We start from the raw sequence: 17,896 nt of genomic DNA, 5'->3' as shown, positions 1-17,896 counted from the left end.
CTCATATGAATTCGACAAGTGTCTTCAATGATAACATGCAGAAAAAACCGGACATTTTATCTCAAAAGCAATTCTCTGTGGCGGATGAAGACAACTTCCGATTTTGAAATGTGAGTGGTGAATTTAGTATATTTTAGGCCATATTTTGTGCACCGCGAAATAGCGAAAAAAGTCAACGGTCATCGATATATGCCGACAAAAGTTTTGGAATCTACAGAAACAGAGCTTTAATTTGATACCAAATTTATTTTGTCAAGTATTGCAGGGACGCCAGGAATGGCGCTCGAAGTAGGCCAAAATCACACGTTATCCTATGGGACGCTTATTTAGTGTTGCGCCCCCCTAATACCTTTCGGGGGCAAAAAACAACATTTCTATGCCTTATGGACATGGTGTATTCACCCAAAAAGTTTCCTGTTATTGAAACCTAACTTTGCATACATTTTATAGACCTAATGGTGAAAAACTGATGACGGGACACGCAGTGATATTTTACCGGCGTCCGTTTCACTTTTTTTTCGGAGTTGAAAATAAAACGAACACAAAATCTCTTACACAGATGTTCTGCATCGCTCCGTAACTGCATCACTCGTGTATTCAATAATTGCATAATTAGTAACATCGATGGCCTTTACGATAATCCGCATATATGGAATCAGTATGCCCATATTAAGACAAAATAATTGCAAAGGCCTGGCAAAGACCATCGGATGCACACGATCTATGAGGTTGATGAACTACGTCATACCCCCCTGGAATAGTGCATTGTGGGATAGAGGGAAAAAGGTCTATAGGGAGTAGTCCCGGTTCTCCTTCTCTAATTCTGTGGTCCAGCGGGATAACCCGCTCGATCCAGCGGGGGTCCTTGTGACGCTCTGATGCTACACAACAAATATCTACCATACGACCATTATCATGTCTTGACGTATAAAAGAGAGTTCATGAATGCTCTCCGACAACTGCCTTCCTTCCGCACCATGTAGCAAGGGACAATGTAAAAGGAAAACAAATATACGTCAAAAACGTATAATGACGAATAAATGAGAACCAAGACCACAACACCCGCGAAGTTGTATGTTTCGCCCCGTAAGGAAATTTAAGGATATAAATGTAAAATACACGCGCAAATGTACAAAGGCGTATAAAATGTGCCTGTAACATTAAAAATCTGGACAGTATCAGAAATACGATACTCTTTTCTTTCTGCACACGAAGAACAGAATGCGGTGTTTAATAATTTCACGTAATAAAATTCTTCGATATTCTGATTTTTTTGGCTTGATTGAAGTAACCAGTGACTCTTTTCATTTTTATTTACTTTTTCTAATTAGGAACTGTAACATAAGTGTTTTTTTCTTAAATATTAATACAAATCATGACTGTTTCAGTGATATTTTATGCTAGAAACAATGGTTTGTTTACAAAATAAACACACGTGTTTTTCACTTTGACCAGAGGTCAAAACACCAGCGAGGTCAGTTTCGTGATTCCAAAGGAGGAAATCGGTATTGGAAAATCATGCAAATGATTGAGCAGGTATTTAATACTGAATATGTGTAGTACTGAATTACAGGTCTGCGTCTATGAGTATGATCAGAAACCTAGTTTTTAGTCTGTCCAAAAATTGAAGTAATGGATTTGCATTTGTGGAAGTACATGTCATGGCGAATGCTGGACGGTTCGCACCCTTTCAATTTCGGACCCGTGCACTTTCGCCCCCTTTCTATTTCGCACCCGTGCACTTTCGCCCCCTTTTTATACCGCGGGTATTGTGCTGCTGTTGATTGATGCACGATCGATTGCTTGAACTCCCGGCGGTGCAGCGTAATATGTTTATAGTGCTGGGGCCGTCGGGCATGCACTTATTAAGTCATGATAAACCCGGGAAGGAAGGAAAGAAAGGATATTTTATAACAAAATAGAGGAACGATTTTTTTCTCAGTATATATTACAGGCCAGATATTTTAGCAGCAGGCTTACCCAAAATAATGAAATAATTAGAATTCAATGATAAAAATAGTAATAATAATAAATAGTAATAATAATAATAAATTTATATTTAATTATTAATTATAATATGTATAAAAACAGTGAAAATTTGTTCCAACTGACGACCAAAGGATGGATCCAAAAGGATACAAGTGTCAACAAGCAATGGATAAAATTAAAAACAATGAAAGTATGACACAACATCCAATGGGGGAGTAACACAAAACATATAAACAAAGTTAATTTAATAATATAATATGATGATAATAATAATAATATGATAATAATAATAATAACAATGTTAATAATATAAACAAAGTTTATTTAATAATATAACATAATGATAATAATATGATAATAATAATAAGAAGAATAACAATGATATGAGGATGAATGCAGATTATTTTTATCATATTCATTTATTATAATTTTTTGTCTCTTAGTGAAATATTGTATTAGTCTATGTACATTTTTGCATTATAATTATCTTTTAACAAACTTTTATATTTTATATTTTAGTAATGTTTTAATATCCACACGGACATGTGGAAGATCAATATTGTATTGAACATGTTTTACCGTGTATAAATAAAGTTATTTTTATTATTATTATTATTATTATTATTATTATTATTAGCCCTCACTTTTCTCAACAAAAAAAAGATTTTTATACCACTGGAAACCTCTGGCTACATAATGTTTATGTCCAAAAAATAATTCTTGCAGATTTAATTCGTCTAGCAAAAATATCGTCAATTTTGAATTACGTTCTGGTGTACCAGAACGAAATTACAACAGTGGCCTATGGAGCAGTACATAGTCATGCATAACTCGCATAATGCAAAATCGGAATCAACTGAAATTTTGGGAATAAGATTTTTCAAGCATATCTACCATGTCTACTAAAAAATGTCATAAAAAGATGATACTAGGATCACGAAATACTCCTTTAAGATAGATGTCATTTATGCGTCGGACCCCTATAGCCTGATCATGCAAACGAAAAAAAAAAGAAAGAAAGGAAAGAAAGAAAGAAAAAAAATCCAAAGAAATTAAGATGAACTGAACAAATCTAATTGATAGAAATAAATTGATTGTTTAAAACTGTTTATTATGTGCAGCAACATCCAAAAACAAAACAGGGTTCAAAAGACAAAGCAGCTTTCTTGATTAAAAAAAAGAAGAAAAAAGGCACTATAAAAACGAAAAAAAAGGAAAAAGAAAAGAAAACTAGAGATAATTTGCTCACAGAGCGCAGACAATCGCAAGGCATGTAATCCTTTAATGGCCGTTTGACCTGACCTTTGACCTTAATGTTGCCCGGGTCACGAGGTTTGTTGTCACCGAAATTAAGCCCCCGTACCCCTTACAGACAATGAAATTACGGTATAAGATTTGACCCCAGATAACCTTTGACCTGACCCTGCAAACATATTCTCCCTGGTCATTAAGTTTGTTGTCACCGAGTTTGAGTCTCGCACCCCTTAGATGTCCCAAAAATGCATTTCTAAAATTTGACCTTTGACCTGACCCCTACAAAATGTTCCCCTGGTCATGAGATTTGTTGTCACTGAGTTTGAGCCCCATATCCCTACCCTTACAGATGTCCAGAAAAGGAAATTGTAAGATTTGACCCAAGATAACCTTTGACCCGACCCCTGCAAAGTGTTCCAAAATATTCCCCTGGTCATTAAGTTTGTTGTCACAGAGTTTGAGTCCCGTACCCATTACAGATGTACAGAAAATGCATTTCTTAAATTTGACCTCTGCATGAACTTTGACCTGACCACTGTAAAATGTTTCCCTGGTCATGAGATTTGTTGTCACTGAGTTTGAGCCCCATACCCCTTACGGATGTTGAGATAATGCAATTGTAAGATTTTACCCCAATTGTAAGATTTTAACCCTGGATAGCCTTTGACCCCAATTCTTTGTACAACTTTTAGACACTGGCTAAAGGCGATGCAGGTATGCAAGTGACGACATTGTGTTATGTAATTTGTGGAAGAAGAAGCATTTTTAGTGAAAATCACATTTTGGCCATAATGACCTTTGGATGACCTTTGACCCCGAGTTGGTCATCTAACATTTGTCCCCCCACCCAATGGTCCTTGTGACCAAATATGGTCACATTGGCTTAAAGCATATGGCTACGATGGCTCGTTAAAAGTTTGACAGAAGAAAGAAAGAACTGACCAAAAACAGAACACTCGCAAATTGGAAATTTGCGATTGTAAATAAAGAAAGAAATTCATCTCCTTTACACGATCTTTATTATCTAAGAAATAGATGCTATATTACATTATTGACATCTTCGAGTTCAAACATCCCGCCTTAAAATTGTCGGCATATTAAGCAGATTAAGATATAAGATGTGCCGTGGTGTTAATAAAGCATCGTCATAATGAGTCCGTGATTGACAGGCCAGTAAACAAAATGAATCATGAACACATAAATGTCAATCATTTACAATGCAGAATTGTATAGCATTTTTTCCACAAATTTGTTTATTTACTTTATGTTATTTATTAAAACCATATTTATACAGGGCTACCTTTCAGATAAATCTGCTATTACAGGGGCTCTGTGTCATAAAAACAATATACATAACAATTTGTAGAATTATACATAAGCCCTATATATGTAAGAATTTTTTAAAAACATAAAGCATAAACATCAAAAAATCATACATCAAATATATCAAAATTCATTAAAAGTATTGACATTTCTTTGTTTTATACAATTTACGTAACACTTGTAGAAATATATATTAAATTAATTAAGAACACAGACAAAATACATCATTCATTAAAAGACATAAAAGTTAAAACATTTGGTTCATTATTTACATTTCTCATTAAAACGAACAGAAAACTTTCCTGATTAATAATATTTTTTACGATCGACGTCAAGAGGCATATGGCACTTTATGCGTGTCTGTTTACGGTACCCTACCATTGATTGGACCCACACCATACCCGGCGCTTTCGCGTAAGTCATTCATTACATAATGGGTTGAAGGAGTCACACTTTATACAATCACGCGGCCGTGTGGCCCGGAGACTTGTCAAGCAATCGATCCGGTACAGGTGTGTTCTGGGACGAATATATGCGTGCTACTGCCTAGTCACCGTAGGCTACCATTGCATTGATTGAACCCATGTCACGCCCGGCGCTTTCGCGTACTAGTGGCAGAAAGTCGGCACAGCATTATCGCAAAGCTGCTGCAGGCATTTGTTTTGCTTGTGCGCATTTGTCTTTGAGAAATTTGCTAAATATTTTTTTTCCATTAGTGTCATGTCAAAGAAGATCAATTAGGCAACATAAAGATGGGATAAAATTATAAATTATAAGCCATCATATTTTTGGCCATATCAATATTAGGCCCTATAAATTTTATACTTTATAGGCCATAAATAATTGAATACTAAATTATATAGCCTATTATAAAGTACTAATAAGGTAACATAATTATAATAACAATAATATAATAATAATTAATATAATAATAATAATAATAATAATAATAATAATAATAATAATAATAATAATAATAAAATAAAAATAATTAATAGGCTTAAAATAAAATAAAATAGAAATGAAATAAAATAAAATAGGCCTAAGTAAAACAAAATAACAAATCAAAACCATAATGAATACCAATCTTTAGTCGAAGCACATTTAATATATCGTAATAATATAGGCCTATTAAATTCAATCGAACCGGAGAGTCCATCAACATACTATTTGCTTTTGTACACGCTGAACCCAGTACCGGTAGGCCTACTGCAAACACAGACAATCAACACTCAAAAGTCAACCAATACTATACACATACAACACCCCACTGTACCGCCGGGAGTTGAAGCGATCGATCGTGCATCATCAATCAACAGCAGCACATTACCCGCGGTTTAAAAAGGGGGGCGAAAGTGCACGGGTGCGAAATTGAAAGGGGGCGAAAGTGCACGGGTCCGAAATTGAAAGGGTGCGAACCGTCCTGTTTCCGTCATGGCATACATGTAGTATTATTATTGGCCCGGGATTATTAGTAAGCTTAAAATTTATATACTATATACTACTAGACTAAACTAAAATTAACTAGTACTAAGTCTAAAGGTTCGTTCATACTACCACCGCATTTGCGATGCTTTGCTTTGCGATGCCGATATATCGATTACTTTTGACGCAACTCGTCGCATTTCCAGGTTAAAATGTATTTAACTTTATTGCGATATCGCAATGCAGTAGATGCGGTGCGACAACGCACCGCATCGCAAAGCAACGCATCGCAAATGTGGTGGTAGTATGAACGAACCTTAAGACTGCGGAATTCTGAATTCAGTCTTCTAGTTCTACTGAAGTTTGTTCAGCTTATGTAAGTCGAAAATTATTCGGCTTTTGAATACTGCGTCACTGCGTGTGTCATGTAATTCACATATGTGTGCGTCAGTCACACATTACGCAACGCACAACTATAAGCACTGCACAGCTGCCATCTCTGTGCACAACATTTTATATATCAACTAGCGGGAGACCCGCGCTTCGTGCGGGTCCCCACTAGTTGAGTAAACGGGAGCGGTTAGTAAACGGGAGTGGTTGGTAAACATGGTAAACGGTGATGATAATCATGGTGTCTTGGTGTACAAATGTAGATTATTCATCCAGTAAAGACATGATCATGTTAGCTTGATAAACATAATTATCCAGACCTGTGATAATGTTGTTAGGCCTACTCACTCAATCCCTCAGATTACTTTTGAAACAGCTTGTGACAGAATGATTGATTTTAACTTTATCCCAACAAACATAAAACATTAAGGTTAGAAGAGGTTGCTAGGAAACGTTTCAATTCCGGGTTATAATAGTATAAAATATGTAAGAAACATGTTTAAAAGTTGCAGCAAAACATTTCCGTATTTTTGGACTTTCAGCCACCCCCTAACATTTAACCTTTCGAGCAACTGAACAGTTAACGACTTACTCGGTCCCTGTTGGCTACATTTTAACATTCCCTCTGAAAAGTGGACTGTTTTGCAAATCTGTCACCCAATGACCACCTTTTTCATCAGCTTACACCCAATGATCCCACCGAAATGGCTTCAAGGCCTTTACTTTGACCAAGTTTCCAATTCTGAGTATAAAACATGTAAGAAACATGTTTAAAAGTTGTAGCAAAACATTATTTTGTGGACTTTCACCCAAACCCTAACATTTAACCTTTTCGAGCTAATACTGAACAGTTAACGACTAATTCGGTCCCTTTGGCTACATTTTAACATTCCCTCTGAAAAGTGGACTTTTTTGCAAATCTGTCACCCAATGACCGCCTTTTTCATCAGCTTACACCCAATGATCCCCCGAAATGGCTTCAAGGCCTTTACTTTGACCAAGTTTCCAATTCTGAGGGGACACAACCCCCTGCACGGCGCGCGACACAATGGGGCTTCGTGGCCATTCAAGAAGGTGGCGGCAAAAACTTCGAGTGTGCCCCCCTTCCCAAATTTCTGGATCCGCCACTCACAGAAGAAGTCAGTCACGATATGCATGCGTACACACACGTAAGCCTACATTAAGTGCGCCCATACCATGCGCGTGTAAAGCGCGATGAAACCATGGTGCCGCAGACGCGCAGGTGCGTGACTCGCCACTTGACGCGTTTGCTGTCATGACCTGACCCATAAGGTTATTGACCTCAACGGCCTAGCAACAGACCATTTTTTTTGTTATTTCCATAGTGATTGAATCGTATTGCAAAAATGAACGCCAGATGGTTTAATGGCAATATGTACCCGATCAACGCATCGAATAAATCAGAGCTGAAAGTCAAATCATCTCGGAGCCTGCTTCTGGACAAGATTTAGCGACTTCCTTTTATTTATATAGATACACATAACACTGTGTAACGAGTCTTATTTTTATTCTGCCTTATGTAAGCCGAACAAACTTGATAGCTTCTACTCACTCGGCGACGATGATCACCACCTCGCGAAGAATTAGAAAATTTATTTTATCTCAACAATTTCTATTATGTTTTTAGTTTTGATGTCGTTCACACTTTAAACCAGACCACACTCAGTGTAAGTACCAAACTGTGATGATGTTGGGATTCTTCACACTATCCTATTCCTGGTAGCTGCCCTGTCGCTGTCCACAAATTATGTGGTACTCCTTGCTAATGCCGCTAACGAAGAAAAAATAGAAATCATTGATGATGGCAGAGTGGTTAAGAAAACGGTACATGTTGGAGGTCAAAAGGATGAGATGGGTTTCACTGATGAGGAGAAATTTCAAGATCTTTTCCAACTAACAGGTATTTAAAATGTTGTCGGTAATCCTGGTGCAGCCGGTCTCTGTGTGAGTTGTCAAGCTTTGGTGATATATGGCTCTGAGTTCATCAGGACTATAGCCAAAATATTAAATTCTCGATCATGAGAGCCAACTTGGGTACGCACAGTTATTTGCGCCGAACGTACTATGCAAAGACCACACTCTTATGGAGTGAGCAAGCACAGCTTTTGAGAATTGACCAATCACACGGTCGATGCTAGGCAAGGTCAAGGTTCGGTCATGCAGGTCGCGCGATCGTGTTATTCTATGAAAAGTACACTGACGCAGAAGGTACATCCTCTCATGATCAAGAATTTGTTATTTTGCCTATAGCTCTGACAAAAGCTTGACCAAAATTCGATGTTAGATTCTTTTGTGTAGTAAACTGTCATCATTCTTTTGTCTACGTGTAACACGGGTGATAGAATGCAGTTTAAAATACCCATCAAGGCCGCATCATTTCACATTTTAGGTGAGATAGCTGGGTCCCCGTCGCGGCTATGGCTGCCATTGAGGAGTAGGAATGTGTGAAATTGGATTCGTCTATAACTGATGGCATACTCATTTAAACATTGTAACTTATTATGAATTCCCATCTACTTATGAAAGATCATCTGCTTAATAAAATGTTGTAAGATATACTTCAATATTAAAGGCAACAAAAATGTTTGATTGTCTATAGATCCCTCCAAGGGGTATAGTTGATCACATCATTTATGTTTTGAAACAGTTTAAAAGTGTGAAGAAACTGTTTAAAAACTTTTCAGGATGTCAAAACTTTTGAAAGAAAAAACCTTTTCTGGAATTTCTAACTAGGATATTTGTATTTTTTGCACAATATTTTTTTCCAAATTTGCCAGATTAGGGTCTGTTGGATGAGGACAATATTAACAATTTTTTTTCTTTGGCCTAATGCTATGGATATTTTCTTTAAATATTAAAGTGTAATGCACTATACAAGTACTTTCCTCCCCTTAACCGGGAAATGTGGGCACTGGTGTGATTGTAAGCTGGGATTATAAAGGATTACCTGTTTGGCGCTGCTCCAGAGGTAAAGGCATACAGCATTTTGTAACATGATTTTCCCGACCGTATAACCTGTTGGATTGGCAATGGTAGGAACAACAGGATACAGTAGGGCATGTAATGCCTACTGTGGTTGGGGAATGCATTTGCATGTATAGTCCAAAAATCACAAGTCCCATCATTCCCCCACATTCCCATCGATGAGGGAAGTACTTGCATAACAGCATAGCAGAGATCAGTGGCAGTCCTGTGTTGGAAAGGATCAGGAAGCAGAGTGGTGGGGGCAGTGAGAGAAGACTGCACCTTCACAAAACATATTTTCAGGTACAATTGAGATGGCAACAAATGTATGCCTGCAAAATCAACCCTTTTCGGATGCTTTTTCCCACCCAAAGTAGAACAAAATTCCCAGCCATCAGCTTTTAACCCCTCATCAGAACACGAAGGCTGGGAGTGATTGGGTTATTCCAGATGAAATCCACACACCCCCTATGAAAGACATGACCTTAAATCTCCCACACAGGGGGTGTAGATTTCAAAGAGAGTCACCCATTCAGGTACTCCCTCTGTGGAAGATAAAGGTCATTGGCAGCTGCACCCATTCCCTCCCCCTGGTTTATCCACTAAATGCAAAATATTGCAAACATCTGTTTCTTATTCAGCAACATTTATATAAACTACAAAGCACTGCTTCAGGAGCCCAATAATAATAATAATAGCTTTATTATGTTTTTCTATGACATCTTTCAGAGGATGATTTTGAGGAGCGTGTTTTGGAGTCGCCAGATCCGTGGATTATTCTGTTCCATAATGGAATGATTGAAAACCATGGAAAACTCTTGCTGTAGCCCTGAGGGGTATTGTGTGGTTTGGAACCATTCATAAACTGGAGCAGGAAGATCTTATAGATGAAATGGTAAGAATGGAGTGAAATTTGCAGATAATTCTCAGATAGGGAAATTCACGGCACTGCGAGATTCTTGGTCAGGTGATGAGAAGAAAACCAAAACCTGTAGTATTGACCCAACCAACCCATTTTTGGCCAAAGTGGATTGAAAAATGTAAGAAAATAAATTTTCAGATTTTTCAAACTTTTGGTGACTTTTTAGGGTCATTTAGCCTCTTTCAGAAAAAAATCCCTACCGACACTACATGGCAAGTCTGTCCGCCCCTTGGAACAGGGTGGTGTTTACATTACCTGTTGCTAATGTTTTCCCCAGAATCTTTGAAAATCCCCCTCATTTGATAAAAATGTACCTTACCATTATCTCCACTCCCCTCCCTCTGCCTCCCCCCTCCTCCATGTGTAGCACAGTCACACCTGCTTGGGTCCAGCAACCTGCCTAATATATATAGAACCTCTGATGGGGTCCAGGAAACTGTTTTAGGTGGACAAGACAATCAAGCATCAGAAAAGTATGTTTGTAGAATTAAATAACATATTTATTATGCAACATTTCTAATTTTAGAAATTCGCTAATGGGAAGGGCAAATGGAGGACAGGGTTATGATTGGGAAGGGGGAATGTAGGGATGAAAGTTTGTTTTTGACAAAAAGCCTAGAAAACAGTGTGAAAATGACCAGAATGGCCCTAAAATGAGCTGAAAATAAAAGAAATTGCGTAAATCTGGACTAAAAAAGCCTGAATCAAAGCCAGAAAACTTTCATCCCTGTGGGAATGGTGCAACTGTCTTAAGCATATCCAGTACAACCACTCCCCCCATCTCTTCTGCTCTTCTCTGTCTCTCCTCTCTTTCACTCTGCTTCTCTCCCTCTCTTGATATTTCCCTTGTGATCTAGTTTCTTGGTTCTTCTTTCTTTCTTAATTTCTCACAATCTTACCTAAAATTTGAATCTTTCTCCCATGTTGTCAGTTATTATGTCATGTTTTGTCATCCACAGAAATATCCACTCAAAAAAGCTCCACCGGCTCGTGTGTACCCATGGGGCAGTAGTCGGCTCAAGAAGAAATGGACTGATGTGGCCAGTCCTGCAGAAGCTAAAACCTTGGCTATACAGAGTCTTCCAGATCCCACTATGAAGTTTGTACCCGAAGAGCTTCATGAGTTTCTGTTTGCATCTTACTCGACTGTACCGTCCAGACTACCCGTTGTATTTTTTGCCAGTAAGTTTAGTGCCCAAGACTCATTATGTGGTTGTACTACATATAAATGTTATTCCCTTTTGTGTAGCCCCCTGGGTAGTGGTGGCATCGGGGGCATTGGGAGCAAAGTGAAACTCCGGCTCCGACTGAGAGTTCCAACAGGTGCTGTGTATGTGTTTGTATGTGTTTAATGTGCATTCACATCCACACTTAGCCGTCAGTACGAAGAAATCGTTGCTACAAAAATGTTTGCAAATTACACATTTGTAATCATTTTTCACCACAAAATATGATATGAAGACACAGGTGAGCAATTAAGGAGAGGTCAGACAGGTTGTAAATTATTGTCAAATTTAATATTTTGCGACATTTATAATGAAAACAATTAACACTGAAGACACCCTATGGAACCTGCTACAACTTGAGAACAAGTCCTCAAACGTTCGAAATTTGTAGTTCCTACAACTGGGTCTCTCCTCACTTGTTAGATTCTCAAGTGCCCTGGTGAAAAAAATGGGTCAGCAAATTTTTCGGGCCTGTCAGTGAGACAATTTGAAAATCCCCGGCTTGTTGGTCCCTGTACGAACATGTATTATATTAAGGGAAGGGGTATGAACGTTTGGACAGTATTTATTGTGGGACATTAGAGCACATCAGACATATTGAATTGCATTCTGAATACGAAGAATGTCCTTCTGATATCAAATAATTTTGATTTTTGTAATACACATTTTATGGCGAATCATTAAAAAATGAAAATATTTTTGATATTAAACTGTACTCAAAGTAAATTTTATAAATCTGATGATTTATATTTTAAAGTGTATGTAAGTGGGATGAAAAGCCGACGATCAATTGAAAATTTTGACCTTTCGTATTGAAGATATGGATTTTTTTCCCAAAACACCAAAAAAAAAATAGGTCTTTTTGGGAAAAAAATCCATATCTTCAATATAAAAGGTCAAAATTTTCAATTGATCATCGGCTTTTCCTCCCAGCTACATACACTTTAAGAATATATCATTAGATTTATAAAATTTATTTCGAGGACTGTTATAATATAATTATATCAAAAGTTTGAAAAATATCAAATTTTAATAATTTGTCATAAAATTTGTATTATATCATGCATTTCAAAAAATGAAAATTATTTGATATCAGAAAGACATGCTTCATATTCAGTCAGAATGCAATTCGATACGTCTGAGGTGCTCTCATGTCCCATAAAAATACTGTCGAAACGCCATAAACGCTCATTCTAGATCCCTTAAATAGTATGCTTATCTTAATTTCTTTTCATTGCTTCAACAGAGGCTGAGATCTTGACTCCAGTATTCAAATCAGTAGCCCTGCACTACCATAACTATTTCAACTTTGGGTTCATACAAAACCCCACCAAAGACGACATGGATGTCTTCCAATACCGCCTTGGTCTTCCTGGTATGATTGTCCTGATTGCAAAAGACTTCGCTACTACGGATCCCGACGCACGAGAAAACCTGGATTATGACTTCAATGTGATTTCATACAGTCCTAAAAGCCAAGGGGCTTTGAATTATATGAATATTGTCAAATTTCTGTATGGTGTCAACTATGAATTTCGTAAAACTCTCCCGGGTATGAATCATGCCGATGATGAAGAAATCTTAGAAATGGAGGAAGAGATGGAGATGGAAAAACTAAGATTTAATGTGAAATATGTTGATAAGATCAAAGAGGTCACGACCTATGACCCTTTTCGTGTCAATGTCAAAGGGTCACCTAGTGCAAAAGCTAAGGCAAGCAGCGATGGTAAAGAAAAGGTGAAAGGAGATAAGGTAAAGGGAAAGGAAGAGAAGGAAAAGACAAAGAAAAAGACAAAACTGAAAAGAAGACTGAAAAAAAGAAAAAGAAGGATGAGCATAAAGAAAATAAAAAGAAAGAAGAAAAGAAAGAAGAGACCCCTCCAGAGGAATATGAGGAAGGGAGGAAGTTTGGCAATAAGAAAACTGAATTATGATGCATGTAATTGGTATAGGAACGGGCATGTCCTGGTCTGGATATTGAAGGATTGTGTCTGGTTTTAAAGGTTTATAATATTAAATCAAAGTATCAGCAGTAGTTGATTTAAGGGGGCAAATAGCATGAATATAGGCTGTCTGATGTACAACCAAACCAGGTTTCATGTTTGGTTGTTCTAGTTTTGTTCATTTACTACAATTTTGAAGACAAAAATCTGTACCATACTACCACATCTGTGCCATGTTTTGTTACTCTTTTATTTTTCACTCAAACCTCCCGACACTGAGATCCCCCACCAGGGCCCCTCACACAAACAAAGAAACATACCAAAACACAATAAATTAGCATTAATTGTCGGTACTGTATTGATAAGATGATTAAATGTAGTCTGTAAGAGTTTGGTTGTCCATCAGACATCTTCAATGTCATGTTAGTTGTACATTGTACTAGCAGATAACCATTTATTACAAACTCTTGATTACGGGTACTAAAATGTAAGTAATAAATGTTTTCAATCCAAACAAAATCTGTATTGATGTTATAGAAAAGTTTAATGGGAGTCGGGGGGGCACTCAAGTTTGGTTTGAGTAAGGGTGTACTGCTTATGATTGACATTGAAATTGGACCCATGGCTATAGACAAATCCAATTTCATGCATTCCTACACCTCAATGGCAGCCATAGCTGGGTCCCCGTCGGGTATATCCCACCTAAAATATGAAATGATGCATTCTTGGCGGGGATTTTAAACTGCATTTCATCACCTGTGTTACACGTAGACAATAGAATGATGAAAGTTAACAACACAATTTTTAAGCGGCTTTAATCAGGAATTGTTAGCCTGAAACTCATGCTGGTATTATGTGATTTAGGGGATTCAAATGGAATTGAACAGCATGACAAGAGAAAAAAATATGCAAATTTTGTTTCGTTTTATAGCAAAATTGCCACTTGAAATTTTGGAAAACACAATGGGCTTTTCCAGTTGACAACCATAACCCTCTATGGAGTAACCTCATTCCCCTGTGTGGGAGGCTAAGGTCATGTCTTCCATAGGGTGTATGGATTTCTCCTACTGTCTGTTCAATTAGCTTAGATTCTTGAATTTTTAAGATATTTGAAAAAATAAAAAATTGTGGTCAAAGTCATCAAAGAAAAGCCTTTGACCTAACATTATTTATACTTTTCAAATTCTAAAGTTCAATATAAAACCCCATTTCTTTTCAATTTTGTTCTTTTCTTGTGTTTATTAGGAACGATATGGTATTCAACTGAATTTAAGACATTCTTACAATCACATAGCAATTTTGTTGTTACCAGGTGTTGCTGTGTATTAAATGTACCTACATGTATCCACGGTGATGCCACAAGTCTTGTCATAAATATGTCATCTTTTTGTTACAACTCACAAGATATGAAATGTATAATTATGTTAGAATTTGAATATAAAGCAATAAATATTGATTTATTTCCTTAGCAATTTGCAAAATTGCTAAGGTCTGTTTCTGTCAAGTTCTTTGTTTCTTTCTTTGTTTCTTTCTTTCTTTCTGTCAATCTTATAATGAGCCACCGTAGCCATATGCTTTGAGCCATGTTGACCATACTTGGTCATTAGGACCATTGGGTGGGGGGACACATGAAACATGATCAACTACAGGTCAAAGGTCATCCACTTCCTGTCAATGGCCAAAAACGTGATTTCACTAAAAATACTACTTCTTCCACAAATTATACAGCACGATGATGGCACTTGGGTACATGCATCAGCTATACCCAGTGTCTAAAAGTTATTGTCCAGAATTGGGGTCAAAGGTCATTAAGGGATACTCGGTATATGACCAAATACCCTAAATGCTGCTGCTGTCGCAAATATATATGGTACAACAATGTTACTTGATCATCAGGACCAATAGCTGGTGGCACAAATGTCACGTGACCAACTCAAGGTCAAAGGTTATGGAAAGGTCATTATGGCCGAAAATGTTATTTCCTGTTATTTTTACTAAAACTGCTACTCCTTACACGAATTACACAGCAAGATGATGTCACTTGACACATGCATTAGCCTTGAGGTCAAAGGTCAGACGAAGGTCATTATGGCTGATGTGATTTTCTGTTCTGTTACTAAAAATGCTAAGTCATTCCACAAATTATAATATAGCATGATAACATTACACATTGTATTCATCCATTGGGGTCCAAGGTCATTGGGGTCAAAGGTCATGCAGATATTACTTCCGGTATGTAGTAAAATACTCTAATAGCGCATGACCAAAGTTGCACAGAAATATTTACATGAATATTGAATAATTTTTGGTTAACAAAATGATTTCACAACTATGGAAAATAATTATGTAATATAATTAATAATTATAAGGCCAAATAAAAAAAATAAACATGTTTCACGTACCCTCCCGCTTCCTTTTTTGAGGTTTCTTCAATTATATATTTATTCAGTTATAACTTTTCAAAAAATATATCTAGGAAGCAGAAATGTCTCTATAGCCTTGCTAATATACAAGAAACACTTTTTATGAAAATTAGAGGGGCCGCCTATATCCTCAGAACAAAAAATAAAAAGAGGCCTCCTCCTTTTTCCAGGCATTATTGTGTATGCTAAAACAGCTCAAATTATGGGTATTCACACCGATTTTGCCATGAAAATATATAATAAAAAGCCCCCTCTTCCTCCTTTTTTCAAAAACCCGGACTGAAACATGCTTTTTTATTTTACTTGGCCTAATTATATGATACTACAAACTTCTGTTCTTATACATGTATATTCCAATGAATTACACCAAACTGCTGGACCTTTTGAACTCACATATGCTATAGGTGAGCTAACAAATTAACCTTGCTCCCATTGTCCCTATGGTCAATTTCAAATTACAGTGCATTCCAAAAAAGACCTCTCAGTAAAATCAGCATATTATACTACTGCTGGCTGTTTATATGCCTTAATACATGCATGCATGCTAGATAGCTGGGCTAATTAGCCAAAGGCCTAGTTAATTAGCTATTGCTAAGGTCGCGTATATGTGTATGCGCAATTAGCTCTAGTTTTATATTAATTGATACATATTTGTGAATAAAATGACTTGAGAATGTAGTGTCTTGTATGTTGACTATTGTTTATTTTTGTGTCATCCCATTTTTGTTAAAGGAACACTCCAGCAATCACAACATTATGCCTTATGTTAGTAGAAAACAAAACAATTATCAAGCATGAACCACATGGTTTTATTTAAAACAAAGTCATATTGACCATAAAACAGCTGTGTCTCACCACACGATATTCAAATTTCCCGGCACCGAAATTGCCAGTGGCAATGGCGTCCCAGTAACACAATGAAGGGCTGCTGACAACAATTTCACTGCCCGGGAAATTGGAATATCGAGTGGTGAGAGACGGCTGTTTTTATGGTCACATGATTCGTGCTTGATAATTGTTTTTCTAACATAAAAGTCATAATGTTGTGATTGCCGGAGTGTTCCTTTAAGACAGAAATTCTCCAAACAAAACCAAGAAGCTTATATTCTTAAACCACTCATAATTTCTATTGTTTTAAATTGTGCTTTGTAGGCTAGTAAGGCACACAATGTGCGTTTCAACTACTGTAGTTAACTGTACAATAGATAAGCTGATCAATATTAGTCAAGTTTATGACATAAAAATTCTTTTATTTCAATGCAACAGTTTCCACATAAACTTCTGTTAACAGGTACTGGTCAATGGAGAAATGAATACTATATTACCAGCTGAGACTTTGGATCACCCTGTAGCCTTCTGCTGTAATTTGTGCAAACAAACATACAAAATACATGTTTATTTATTCCACAGGGAGAAATGACTAAATAAATATTTATTTTTCAACTTCTACACTATAATTTGGTTCACCTCATGTTCAGTAGTGACGTATGTGACTATTTCGCTCGCCGCAGTATCGAATCATGCACGTAAAGTTTTTAAATGCGCTGAGAGTACACGCTTCACGCACACGTACAGGGGCAGTTTGTCTGCATGCTTGCAGTGCAACTGCGAAAAAGCATCGGCATCACTACTGAACTTGAGGTGAACCAAATTAAACAAATTGTTAACACTCACCGGAGCGCTTTCACAAACAACTAGCATCTTCTGCAGATGTTATTACACTGAAGTTTGTTCATTGCTAGTGATTTTGCATACATGTAGTGGGGGCCACAACATCTTAAATGATGTCATCAACACCTATCACACCATCGGAGGTATCTCAACATCAGGCCAGTTGAACAAGTGAAAGCACCTGTGTTAACAATTTGTAGTGCAGAAGTTTTTTAATGACTTTTCAATCGTAACCACAAAAAACCACTGGGCATGCATGAAAGGAAAACCACTTCACATGCATGCAACCCCATGCAATCATCCCAAGTCATATATACGCATGGGTTCATTGCAGGGGCTATTTTA

The 17,896-nt window shown here is 37.0% G+C and overlaps 1 protein-coding gene across 1 annotated transcript; it reads left to right on the top strand.

Annotated features, from left to right (window-relative positions):
- Positions 1 to 5,997: 5,997 nt before the first annotated feature.
- Positions 5,998 to 14,925, top strand: LOC140169045 (uncharacterized). Its single transcript, XM_072192356.1, is given in 6 exon segments — positions 5,998 to 6,040; positions 8,030 to 8,302; positions 10,096 to 10,164; positions 10,167 to 10,261; positions 11,248 to 11,470; positions 12,761 to 14,925. Coding segments are annotated over 5 exon segments (1,191 nt in total). The 5' UTR covers positions 5,998 to 6,040; positions 8,030 to 8,253; the 3' UTR covers positions 13,516 to 14,925.
- Positions 14,926 to 17,896: the final 2,971 nt, after the last annotated feature.

This window comes from Amphiura filiformis, chromosome 1 (assembly GCF_039555335.1).
Source record: "Amphiura filiformis chromosome 1, Afil_fr2py, whole genome shotgun sequence".
Lineage (NCBI taxonomy): Eukaryota > Metazoa > Echinodermata > Ophiuroidea > Amphilepidida > Amphiuridae > Amphiura > Amphiura filiformis.
The sequence above is the reverse complement of the archived record's forward strand: the minus strand, read 5'-3'. Positions and strand labels throughout refer to the sequence as shown.